Source organism: Hyperoodon ampullatus (genome assembly GCF_949752795.1).
Source record: "Hyperoodon ampullatus genome assembly, chromosome: 8".
In the NCBI taxonomy this organism is placed as follows: Eukaryota; Metazoa; Chordata; class Mammalia; order Artiodactyla; family Ziphiidae; genus Hyperoodon; species Hyperoodon ampullatus.
Genome location: NC_136921.1, coordinates 45,822,692 through 45,835,624, shown reverse-complemented (window position 1 = coordinate 45,835,624; position 12,933 = coordinate 45,822,692). Strand labels below are relative to the sequence as shown.

General features: G+C 38.8%; 1 protein-coding gene across 1 annotated transcript in view; it reads left to right on the top strand.

Moving 5' to 3' along the window:
- The window catches only part of ANKAR (ankyrin and armadillo repeat containing), a gene marked incomplete at both ends in the record, with an annotated part of 72,592 nt that overhangs the window by 12,904 nt on the left and 46,755 nt on the right, over positions 1–12,933 (top strand). Inside the window, 5 exon segments of the mRNA XM_079710723.1 lie at positions 1,766–1,946; positions 3,075–3,294; positions 4,467–4,502; positions 8,776–8,977; positions 12,143–12,351. Coding sequence (XP_079566849.1) covers positions 1,766–1,946; positions 3,075–3,294; positions 4,467–4,502; positions 8,776–8,977; positions 12,143–12,351 — 848 coding nt within the window.

Here is a 12,933-nt window from a genome sequence, read left to right as displayed (position 1 = left end):
AAGTTTGTTTCATCGCTTGGGCAGTGATCTGGGAGTACATCACTGAGTACCAGGGCTCCAAATGTAGTCAGCAGCTTCTGATTCCATAGCAATTTCCCCCAGCCAGAGCCAGCTCCCTATAGAAGTACATGAAAAGACAGAGGTTTCTGACACTGGGATTCTCTTGGAGCAAGACGATGTAGAGCTGGGCCAGCCAAAGACCAAAGGACATCCTTAGTGTAATCCCTCATGCCTAGATCTATGGACACAGTCTTATGGGACTTGGGGTATCTGTATATGGTGTCCACTCTTATCAGTGTGTATAATACCAAGGAAAGGTGAGCTGTTTTCTTCCAGAAATTTAGTTTAGTCATCCAGTGCAAATCAAGTATCCAGGTCTGATCCATATAGCTCTTTAAGGCCCATTAGCCTATCACCACTAGGATCTGAAAGCCTTCAAATCTGGGTAGGATTCAGAATACCTGCTCCTCAATTTCGGAGACTGGAGTCTAGTAAGTTAGGCAAGTTCCCACTGATGAAGGTGGACAAAGTGACAAGTCCACCACCTGGCCTGGCACTATACCTGAGAGGTGTGGGTAAAGAAGCCTTTAGTTTATATTCTCATAGTCTGGTTTCCTTTGGGGGAAGAAGATGGTGGATATGAAGAATGATAGCCTCAAATAAATGCTAACGGTTCCTCAAATATGTCTCCATCTATGCAGAGGTCTGTTATATTCAGAAAACTGGGATTGAAGTAAAGGTCAAAGAAGAGAAGGTATTAGCCCCTGATCGGTTCATAATAGAGTGTTTTCCTAAGATCTTCCTTTAACTGATCCATGGGGCCCCGTGATTCCACCTCAGCCTCTGGGCAAGGAGTTTCCTTAGCATAGAGAGTTACCGACTCACTTTCCTGGAAATTAGCACAATGGAAAAAACTTCTCAGCATCCTTGGGAGAACTAATAGTCCCTGAGCAGCAAAGTGAAGAGCCATGGGAGGGGGTTACCACTGTCAAGAATACTGTTTTTACAGCAATCAGTAGTTGCCTTTAGAGGAGAAACCCAGGTAACATTAAGAGGCTTCCCACTGGCAGAGGTGGGGACAGCAGCTGAGACACTCACCACTGAAATCTGGCAATGGGGAAAGGTAACTCGTGGCAGAAGTGGAGGAAGGCCACCATTTTCTTTTACCTGTGATGATAAGCAACCCCAGGGAACAGAGCCACTCAAGATGTTGTCATTTTTTCATTCCAGAGTGAGAGGGGACTGGGCCTATTGCCTACCTATGATTCAAGGACCTGGTGGGTTGGGGTTTCTCTAGCCCACTGTGCAGTGAGTAAAAGTCAAACAGCCATTACCCAAAACATCATTCCAAATCAGATTCACGATACACTCTTGAGAAAGCAAATGTAGACATAACTAGATTAAAGGAATTAAAAAGTAAATTTGTAAGAGGAGATTAAGCAGATGGTTAGAAGGTAAACCTAGAAATCTTTCAACCAGAGTTAGGACTTTTGGTGACTTTTAGGCAGTGCCCCTAGTCAGTGGTATAGGAAAGACAGAGTCAATTAAAAAGGTCAGTATGGAGAAGATACTTGTTCTAAAAGACCTGATTAATAACAGTTGATAACCATGTCATTAAAATACCATCAAGTACACTTTAAACTATTTGTATTTGTTATAGAAAATTGTAATTGTTATAGAAAAAGTTTTGCCAGCATAGAAAAAAAGTAACAAATAACTTTCAAGTCAGAAAGACTTAAATTGTTTTCTTTATTTTTTTTAATAGCTACTATGTGATCAGTTTTGAACTTGAAACTTTCTATCAGCAACTATATAAGACACAGTGGTGGGGAGCCATAAATGAAATAGTGAACAATCTGAGACTGAAAAGACTTCCACTGACAGATGCTCAATTGCATGAACAATTTAAGAAAAAATTTGGTTTCAAAAAAGCTATGAAATGCAAGGTATTTCAGTGATTACAACATAATTTAGTGTAAGAAATTATAAATAAGTATATGTCTCAAATTTTTATCATAGGGTTAAATAAAGTCTTCAATATGCAATTAAGATTCCACATTTTAGCAGCTGAAAAGCTCCACAATTTTGGATTACAAACTTCTGGCCAGGTTACAAAACAACCTGTTTATGAATGGAATTGTGATTAATCTTAATAACAGCTAAATATCTATTGAGTGCTTATTTTGTATGCCAGGCATACAAATACTATAAATTCTTTAAACAAATTCTTTCAAGACACTGGTACTATTGTTATCAATCCTATTTTACAAATGAGAAATTTGACATGCAGCGAGTTAAAGATCTTTCCCAAATCACACAGCTAGTAAATTGCAAAGGCAGGCTTCAGTCGTGGGGACTAAATCGAAGGAGCAAACCTGGCATCCTGAATCAAACCTCTGTATCTGCTTCAATATGCCTTGACTGACAGCTTTTGGAACTGATAAATTAAATGGTGAGCTCACCAGTTTCAAAGGATACATTGGCATTTATTTACCATTTATTTGTTTTAATGTCCACAAATTTTAAGCTTTGATAAACTATTAGTTTAATTTAAAAATATTATTGCAAAGCAATTATATGCCAATAAAGATGTTAAAAAAAAACTGAGTAGTCAGAACATCTAAAAGAAGAGTGTAACATTTTCACCTCTCCACTTTGAGACATAGAGCAAAGAAGACAAACTGTATTCCTATAGCTATATATTTCAAGTCTCTAGACTTCTAAATTAGATTGTTCTTAAATCAGAGAAGGAATTTGATGTCCATTTGCTTTTTAAATATTTCAGAAAGATACTTGTTTCCTTGTTTTAATTGTCTCCAGAGAAGCAAGATCTACAACTTCTCCCTTAAAAAAAGGATGGGAAAAAAAAAAACTTCCCCAAAATAATTTTTAAAGTTCTCAATGTTTCTTTATAGCTCTAACAACTTCCTTGCCCACAGATCTTGTGAAAATTCTACTGTAATTGCGCACCAATCATGTGATTATATTAATATATTTCATTGTACTTTTCTTCCTTTAACTAAACTTTAGGTGTATTTTGAAAAAACTAATTCTGGCCTTCCTAATAATTTTAGAGTATCCCATTTGGTATGAAGTCTGCTGTTGAAAGAGGATTATCTGCTGTTTTCCATACATTTAGCCGTAAAACTTCAAGTTCGACGATCAATGTTTCAGATGAGGCAGGTTATGCTATTTTCCATCAAGCTGCTCTACACAACAGAGTTCCAGTCATATGTCAATTGTGCAATGCCAACTTCAGTGTCAACCAGAGATGCTTTATTATACTTAGCCAAGGTACCATAAAGTTTTTAAATCTTAAAATGTTTTTCTTTTACTTACCCCTATTCGGCATTAGGAATGCATGTTGATTTTAGCACAAGGTTAAAATTTAGTATTGGAACCTAGAGTAGAGTTGAGGTTTTTGTTTCACTTATCCCAGAGAGGCTCCTTTTAGTTCTCTAAGTATCACTTGTTGCTCCCTTATGTAGTAAATATTATTTATTTGTTTATTGTGTTTCCCTCATTTGAATATAAGCTCCATGAAGGGCAAGGATTTGGTTTAGTTTGTTTGCCATCGTATCCTAGTGCCCAGAAGAAAACCTGGCATTGGTAGGTGCTTGAGAAATATTTGTTGAATGAATGACATGATGGATGAATTCAAGGTAGCCTTTGATAATCACTGACATAATTAATATACAGTGATGTACTGTAGAAATTCTGAGAAAAGGGAGATAAATAGAGATCCCGGCAGAACATCCATTTCTTATCCCAGGCTCTTAACCAGGTAATAGTTTCTTCATACTACATAAACTTATATTTAATAACAAAAAATTCCTCTATAATCATAATTTTAGGATTAATGACCCCTTTAAGGCTAACCTGGTTTAAACTTTGAAAAGCAAATTTTCTTGATTATTATTGTAGATATACATACATATTTATATGTTCATTGGAATAAATTTAACCAGTATAAAAATAATAAAATTGAAAATAAAGTGGAAGCCCTCCACAACTGAAGAGGGAAATAAAATGTTGAGAATAGCTGATGCAATAACATTGGCAATAAGAAATGGCAATTTTATATTTTAACTTGCTGCCTTAAGAGGTTGTGTTAAAGTTTCACACCAACACAAAATGTGCTGCTTTAATCCTATTGACTACTGATAAATTTCATACTCTATCGGTATAATTAAAATGTTTGGGTATTAAGATGCTTCTGTTACTTAATTAAAATATTCAATACACAATGAACTTAGTTAAAATAGAGCAAAATTCAGTCAAAATGCAATGGGTGGCCTGTTATTTAAAAGATGTGTTTTATTTTAAGTGTTTTTGGTGTAAAAAAAACCATTGGTAATTAAAGTTTCTCATTCATCCTGTGACTACACAGATTTCCATTTGCTAAGAACTGAGTAGAGTTTGCATATTAATAATCATACTTCTATGTGTATTCCCTTTTAAAACAGAGTCATCAAAACTAGACATGAAAAAAGAAAGAAATGGTAAGACATAAGTAAAATGCTTGGTGCATTTTTAAAATTTTATATATTAAAACTTTTCTTGTAGTATATAATCTTCAAAATGCTGTCACCTGAGAATAACACAAAATGATTTTTATATACATTTTGAAGTATACATTTTTTCTACCCATGATTATTTATTCATCTTTTTCTTAAGTTTTGGGGGGGATGGTTCTCTTTTTTTTTAACCTTGGAATTTGCAAATTATCTCTAATTATTTTTGTAAAATCAGGCCCCAATGTGGGTTTTATGCCTAAAAAAAGAGCAGTTAATATTATTTAGATATGCTGCCATCTAGTGACATTAACAATCTATGAGGTCTGAGGAATGAGTCATTCTTGCTGAGGTGAGAGACTTGACCTAAGTATTGTGTGTGATGAAAACAGAAAAAAATTTAAAGGATACACCTTCTATATCTATATCTAAAAGGCTATACCTTCATACTCTATATAGGCTAATTCAAGGAGGGTTTATTTTTAAAGAAACCATTTGCAAAGACCTGAATTTTGTAAGGGAGGGCAATAGTTATGCAAACCAGCCACCTTCCATTGGTGGAAGAACAGCTAACGTGAGATGACCAGAGAGGATAAGTATCCTGACCTCATCATCCTCCTTCTCCAGTCTCCTGCCTGGGCTCCCCATTGGCAGTTACTGACAAGAAGCCAAAGGACAGGGGTTGCAAAATCTGCAGAGGCAGAGAGCAGGGAGGGTCTTAGAGGGAGGTGAGTGGGCCTGGAGGGGGAAAAGAAAGCTTATCTACAGGCCCACCTACCCTGTAGAATTTGCAATTGAGTAACAATAGTACACCTCCTGCATTATTGCTCTATTTTTTCCCTTTTTCTTTTCTAAATATTACTTATGGCTACCTTGTATAATATTATTTATTTGTTTATTGTGGCTTCCTCAATTGAATATAAGGTCCATAAGGGCAAGGATTTGGTTTACTCTGCCATAGTGTCCTAGTGCCCAGGAGAAAGCCTGGCATTAATAGGTAGTTGGGAATAGTTGCTGTGTGAATGCATGATGGATGAATGCAGGGTAGCATTTCATAATCACTGGCATTATTAATATACAGTGATGTACTATAGAAGTTCAGGGAAAATTCAGGGAAAAGAGAAGAATGGCTTTCAGGTCCCATTAGAGCATCTGTTCTTTAGACCAAGGTTCTTTCTCTACCCGAGAATAATTTCTTCAGACTACGTAAACCCCTCCAGAACTTCCATGATTCGAGCATGACTAGGACAGTGTTTCTCAGCCTCAGCACTACTGACGTTCGGGCTTGATAAGTCTTTGCTGTAGGGGCTATCCTATGCACTGTAAAATGTTTAGTAGCAGCCGTGGCCTCTACCCACTAAATGCCAGTAGCAACACCTACCCCAAATGTGACAACCAAAATATCAGACATTTCATATGTCAAGGGGAGACATCTCGTCCCACTATTATTGGATAAACTTTCAAGTATGTAGGAATCACACAGGTATCTTGTTAAATGCAGACTGATTCAGAGGGCTGGCTTAGAGCTGAGATCCTGCATTACTATTAAACACACTTTAAAGGAGTAAGAGGGGGGGGCTGTAAGAATAGTATTCCTGCCCCTGGGTTGTGATGAAATATTTTTTGAAGGAAGGTAGAGAAGAGAAGGAGAGGGTCAGTGGGGAGGTTAGCATTGTTTAAAACAAACAACCAACCAAACCAAACCGAACAAACAAACTTCAGTTCATTTTTTTTTTTTTTTTTTTGCGGTACGCGGGCCTCTCACTGTTGTGGCCTCTCCCGTTGCGGAGCACAGGCTCCGGATGACGCACAGGCTCAGCGGCCATGGCTCATGGGCCTGGCCGCTCCACGGCATGTGGGATCTTCCCGCACCGGGGCACGAACCCACGTCCCCTGCATCGGCAGGCGGACTCTCAACCACTGCGCCACCAGGGAAGCCCCAGTTCATTTTGATATGTTTGTCCTGCTGAGCTAATTGTGTTTCATTGATTGAAATGAACCAAAATGTTCTGTAGTCCTATGATTAGGTCTCAGTCTTTTGGGGAACTTGTGCTCCTGAACCATGAACTTCAACTTGCTTCTCAGTCCCTGCCTGCCCCTTAGGTGGATCAGGATGGCTGAAGGGGACTGTAATTGGGTACTTCCCTTCCCCCAGGCAGGTTAGGCTCCGATAAAACCTCAGCAGGTTAGGCTCTGGTAAAATAGTTTCTCCTGAGGACCGGCTGGCCTTGTTAAGAAAAATAGGATGCTTTGGTGTATTTCCAAATGGTTCCTTTCCCCTTTCCCCTGCTGGAAGCACAAGGGGGTATTTCTTCAATATTAACTGTGAGGACCTGGTCGAGGTCCTGGAGATAAAACTCTCTAGAGCATGGGGGCCTCTTATGACTGGGTCCCCTGGAGTTTCTGACTATCAGACTTGTCCACACTGAGCCACCAGCAATTTGTCAATTACACTCAGGTTTTCTGACCCTGCCACTGGTTCCTATAGAGGTTTCTGCTCTTGAATTTCTGCTCCAGTAAGTTGTGATTCTCTGTATCTGCCTGTCTATCTCTCTAGTTTTGGGAGCAGCATTTTTGCCATGTGACCTCACTTCTCTAATGGATCTGAAAAGAGTTGTTCATTTTGTTCAAGTTTTTACTTTTAGGATGGATTGGGGACTTTTAAGCTCCTTACATGCCAGACCAGAAGCTGGAAGACTAAGCAGTAATTTTAAATAAATAGATTTGGGTCAGATGTTATAGATTATCAAAGGCTATGATATAGAGCTTAGACTGCTAAGGCAGGCAGGAGGCCATTGGAATTTTCTGAGTTGGGAGGAAAACAGTGCTTCACTGAGGAAATACCATTTTGGCTGATGAATAAATAAGACTTAGGTAGACCCCAGTCAGAGAAGTGTTGTTTGGGAGAAGGAAGCTTTCAGACAGCAGAAATAGCCCAGGGTGACCGGATAATTCATCATCCAAATCAGGGAGTTTGACAATAGAAGGGCAGTATTAATAATTATACTGGGGCAACAGGCATAGACCAGTACTTTCCTGGACGGTCGGTCACCCTACATTTGAGGAGCTACAAGAAGGCCCAAATAAAGAGAACAAGGTGTGTATGTTGCCTTTCTTCTTTCTTTCTTTCTTTCTTTTTCTTCCTTCCTTCCTTCCTCCCTTCCTTCCTTTTCCTTTTTGGAGGGGGGATGGTTCAGGTTAAGTTGGAGCCAGTGCATCCTTTTCCTGTACTAATGATCAGGTGGCCTCAAGAAGTCATGAAAGAGTTTTAAACAAGGAGGTAAAAAGATCGGATTTACATTTTGAAAAAGTGTATTGGGAAGGGCAAGAACAAGGTGGGGATATCAGTTTGGAGGTGATTATGGCCTTAAGTAGGGCGGTGATGGCGGTAAAGATTACGTTCTAGAGATATTTAGGCCTGGTGATGAGGACTGGTTATGAAGATGAAATGAGAGGGGTCCTTCAGGTTCCTGGTTTGTAGAACTGGCTGGACGATGACATCCTTCACTGAATTAGGGGGCGATGAAAGAGGAAAAGACAGGAGTTCCATTTTGAATATGACAAGTTTGAAGTGGTGTGTGGAGATGCCTAGTGAGATGATAGATCTGGAGTTTGGGGAAGAAATCAGACCTAGAGACATAATGCTGGGGGTCATCAACTTATAGATCTGTAAATGAAGCCATTGAGAAGATAAAAGTCTTAAGGCTCATTTAGATATCAGGACAATGGAAAGGTCCCAAAGGAGACTGCAAATAAGTACCCAGAGATGTTGGAGAAAAATAAGTGTCTCATATCACAAAAGCCAAGGGAAGAAACCTTTTTAAAACGGAAGAAGTGTTCAACTTGAGAAGTAAGATGAGACTTGAAAAACACCCACTGGATTTAGTGACATAGAAGCCTTTTATGAGCATATTTTTTTCAATTTTAAAGAACCTTATCTCCTACAAAACATTTGAATAAAATGGAAAATAATTTAAACAAGAAATAGTTTATTTTATGACTTTTATACATTGACTTAATTTTTCAAATATTTAATATTTTCAGTGTTATTTATTCTTCTTAACTTATAAAGAAGTATTTATTTTTAATGGTCAGACATCCTGAGTTAAATAAAGTATGGAGTTGCCTAAGTAAATCCTTTTAGTGATCTTCCTGGAGCTTTTATATCACAATACTAAGCTCTGTGGTCAGACATTAAAACGGCATGTTTTTCAGAAATGTTAGCTCTTTGACCATTGAAGTAATTGTCCATCGTTTCTAGGTCCAACACCTCTACACCTGGCAGCACAGGCTTGTTCACTGGAAACAACCACCTGTCTACTTTATTTCAAAGCTGATTACACACTTTCTGAAAAAAGAGGCTGGATGCCAATTCACTTTGCTGCTTTCTATGACAATATCTGCATCATAATTGTTCTCTGTAGGAAGGATCCTAGTTTACTAGAAGCTGAGGCAACAGCTGAGTAAGTTATTAAGCATTTGTAAAAATATAAATTTCTGCTTTCATGGCTTGCCCCAAACACTGACACTAAAAGGACTGGTTGTTATGATTGATCTGAAAGGCTGTGTTGGGCTTACTCTGCTCTCCTTTCTAGTCACTGTCTTCTCCTACCACTTATGTTTAGAATTTATAAAAATGGGAACTTCTATTAACCTATGCCTATTTTCTGGAAGAATAAGGAGTAAGCCCTAGGAAGTTTTTCCTAACCTTTTCCCAAAGATGTGGTTCTACAGCTTAGTTTATCAGGTTAACTACTGATACTTAGTGTCCTGGAAGAAGCATGAGACAAGGGAGGAGAAAGTTGTTCTAAATTGGACCTTATACAACCAGGAGGCAGCCTGAGGGCTCCAGACCAAGGTGGATAGACAGTGGACAGTAGGAGAAATACCTAGTTGTATCCAGAATAGAAAGACATTAAAAAAAGAAAATAACTTTGCAATAGGGAAACATCCCAAACGGTATTCTGTTTCACAATTTAGCAACCTTTAGGGTGGAGGTAAACCTTCTCCTGAGGGTACATTCTTGGCTAGTAATCTAAATACCAGGTTATTATTTTGGTTTAGGCATAGTTTCAGATATTTTGGGGTCTTCAAATAACTTGTCGATTATTATTCAGTGTAGAAATAAATCCTCCCTAGGTTGGGGCAGAGATGTGTGTGGAAAAGCTTTCGGGAAACCAGGGTCTCTGGCTAATAGATTGTCCGGCAAATGGATTCTGGAAAGAGCCATGGAATGTGGAGACCTGAGTTCAGTTCCTAGTTCTGTCATATTTTGACAATGTGTCTTTTGAGCAGAAGGGAGCTAAAAGACTGGGTGGATTGTAAAAGGTCAAACAATTGAAAATCAGAGGTAGAAGTAAGAAGCTATCTCTGAACTTAAGGAAGAAGCAAAGGATTCGTAGAGAAGACAGTTACCAAGGTTGAGATCTATGTGGAGCCAATGAGGAGTGTGACCAGGCTGGTGCGTATGAATGTGGAGCACAAATGAAGGTATGACAAGGACCTGAGAGATCAGGACACAGATGGTAGCTAGCATGGGTGCTAAATAGAAGGAGGCATGTTGGCAAGGCAGCCAATACATGAGCTAGACTGGCGGAAGAGGACCCAGTTGGCAGGGGGCAGTGGCAGTGTGGAACTGGAAAGGGTCATAATATAACTTGCTAACATATTTTTCAAGTGAGGAATATCAGAGTGATGATGTTAGAAGTCAAAGTTATCTTTTTTTTTTTTTAAATCACACATTCTAATGGCGACATTCCAATGTATGATTTTTATTTTTTTAAGAAGATGTTAGGGCTAGGAGTTTATTAATTAATTAACTAAGTTTTGCTGTGTTGGGTCTTCGTTTCTGTGTGAGGGCTTTCTCTAGTTGTGGCAAGCGGGGGCCACTCTTCATTGCGGTGCGCGGGCCTCTCACTATCATGGCCTCTCCTGTTGCGGAGCACAGACTCCAGACGCGCAGGCTCAGTAGTTGTGGCTCATGGGCCTAGCCGCTCCGCGGCATGTGGGATCTTCCCGGACCGGGGCATGAACCCGTGTCCCCTGCATCAGCAGGCAGACTCTCAACCACTGCGCCACCAGGGAAGCCCCAGAGTTATCTTTATTCCTACCACTGAGTAGGCGAAAGACAGAAACAGGAGGAGAACACTCCTGTTAGAGTAGAAAAGGGAGAAAATGAAGAGATGTTTACTTGTAAAGGATGAGTTTCTCCTGGGCCCAGGAAAAAGAGGAGAAGCTTGGGGCCAGTTGGATATTGGTGAGCGTTCAAGGACAGGCAGCAAGAGAAAAGGGCTTCATGAAGAGAAGAAGGTATGGGTATAAGGATAAAAAATAAAAGTAATGTTTGAGGCAATGTGATGTGAAAAAAAGGCAGGGGGACTATGTATGAAGACTGTGCTAATGAGCACCTTATTCGCCCCTTACACCAAAATTGTCAGCTGATTTTTGTTACTCTCATAATTTTACCGACAAGAAAGTAACCCAAGTTGCTTAAGGTGACATTGCTAGTCAGTAGACCTGTTAGTTAAGATACAGTTGAAGTTGCTGTGACAAAGCTAGCCCCAAATACCTGTAGTTTAAAAAAGATAAACGTAGTTCTTTTTCATGAAGTCTGGGTTGGTGGTCGAGGGCTGGCATAATGATTTGGCAATATGAGAGACCCAGACGTCCTCTTGTTGCTTCTTCACATGTGGTTTCCATATCCTGGTACAAAATGGCAACTCCGGCTTTCATTATTATGCCTGCATTCTAGCCATGAGAAGAAAGAGAGAGGAAAAGTAATGACACACTCCATTTCTCTTTAGGGAGTTGCCCAGGTAACTTCTACTAACATCACACAGGTCAAACTCAGTCATGTGGCCATACCTACCTATACGAGGAGGTAGGAAATGTAGCATTTGGGTGGACTGCCATGTGCCCAACCAAAAACTCTTCACCATCTAAAAAGCAGATAGTGGGTTTTTGAGAAAAACTGTTAGTTTCTGCCACACTGAGGAAGCTAGGATTTGAGAAGTGGACATGAATTGTAAAGAATGGGTTAGCAACCGCATAGCACAGGGAGATCAGCTCGGTGCTTTGTGACCACCTAGAGGGGTGGAATAGGGAGGGTGGGAGGGAGATGCAAGAGGGAGGAGATATGGGGATATATGTAAATGTATAGCTGATTCACTGTGTTATAAAGCAGAAACTAACACACCATTATAAAACAATTATACTTCAATAAGATGTTAAAAAGTAATAACAACAAAAAAAAGAAATGGGCTGGAGCACTACCTGAGCCTCAGTTTCATTATTTGTAAAATGGGCTGATAATACTTGTCTTGCTTCACTTGCTTCATTCATAGAATTGTAGGGAGCCAATGAGATAGTATAGTCTAAGAACTCTATACATTATCAACTTCCAAACAAATTGTAATGCATGATAATCAAGTTGGGAGGGAGGGTAGGGGTAGCCAAGGCAAGGGGGGCAAATCTACTGACATGGGGAATATACAGAACAACACTATGTAAGGAAGAGAAGATGATGTATAAATCAGACTTCCTCCAGCAGCCATTTGGATAGTTTTACAAGAAGTAAATTTGACATTATGTGTGTGCTCAATTATTATGACATATTCCTTGGTTTTTAGGAATCAGTGTACTCCACTGTTACTTGCTGCCACTTCGGGAGCACTGGACACTATTCAGTACCTACTTTCTCTTGGAGCTAACTGGAGAAAAACAGATATTAAAGGAAATAATATAATTCATTTAGCAGTGCTAACCTTTCACACGGAGGTTCTCAAGCATGTAATAGAGTTAAATATTCCTGAACTCCCAGTTTGGAAAACTTTGGTAGGTGAGTACAGAACACGTAATCTCTTTATAAATAAATGTTCTGATCATGATTCAGTTTAATTATTGGTACTTATTCTGAAATAAAGTAAAGCATGCATCGTATTTTGAGTTAAAATCAGAAATACAAATAATACTGGACTATTTTTGTGTGTGTAAAAGTAGTTTTATTTCTAAATTAAAGTAAAAGAATAATAACCCAGATGATATTTCACACAATTATATTTATTTTTATTTTCCAACTTTCTCCAAAAGTCCAGCCATCCTCGGCTCCATTAAAAAAAAAAAAAAAAAAAAAAGAGGTAGGAAATAAAGTTTGAGTGGAAAATATAAGATTCCTTCCAATTCATTCCTCACATCCTAATTTTAGAGACAGATTCAGCAACATCTTTCCTCATATTTTGATAATATTTTGTGAAAAATTCTATTTGAGTTTTTTCCGCCAATTTATATTCAATCTAGTCAGAAATATTATAAAGGTAAGAGTTACTGGCCAACTGAATGTACACATCTAATTTTACTCCCTCTCAAGACCCTACTAAAATTACACAGAGATTAAATAGCAGCAAACAAGCATTGAAGAGAA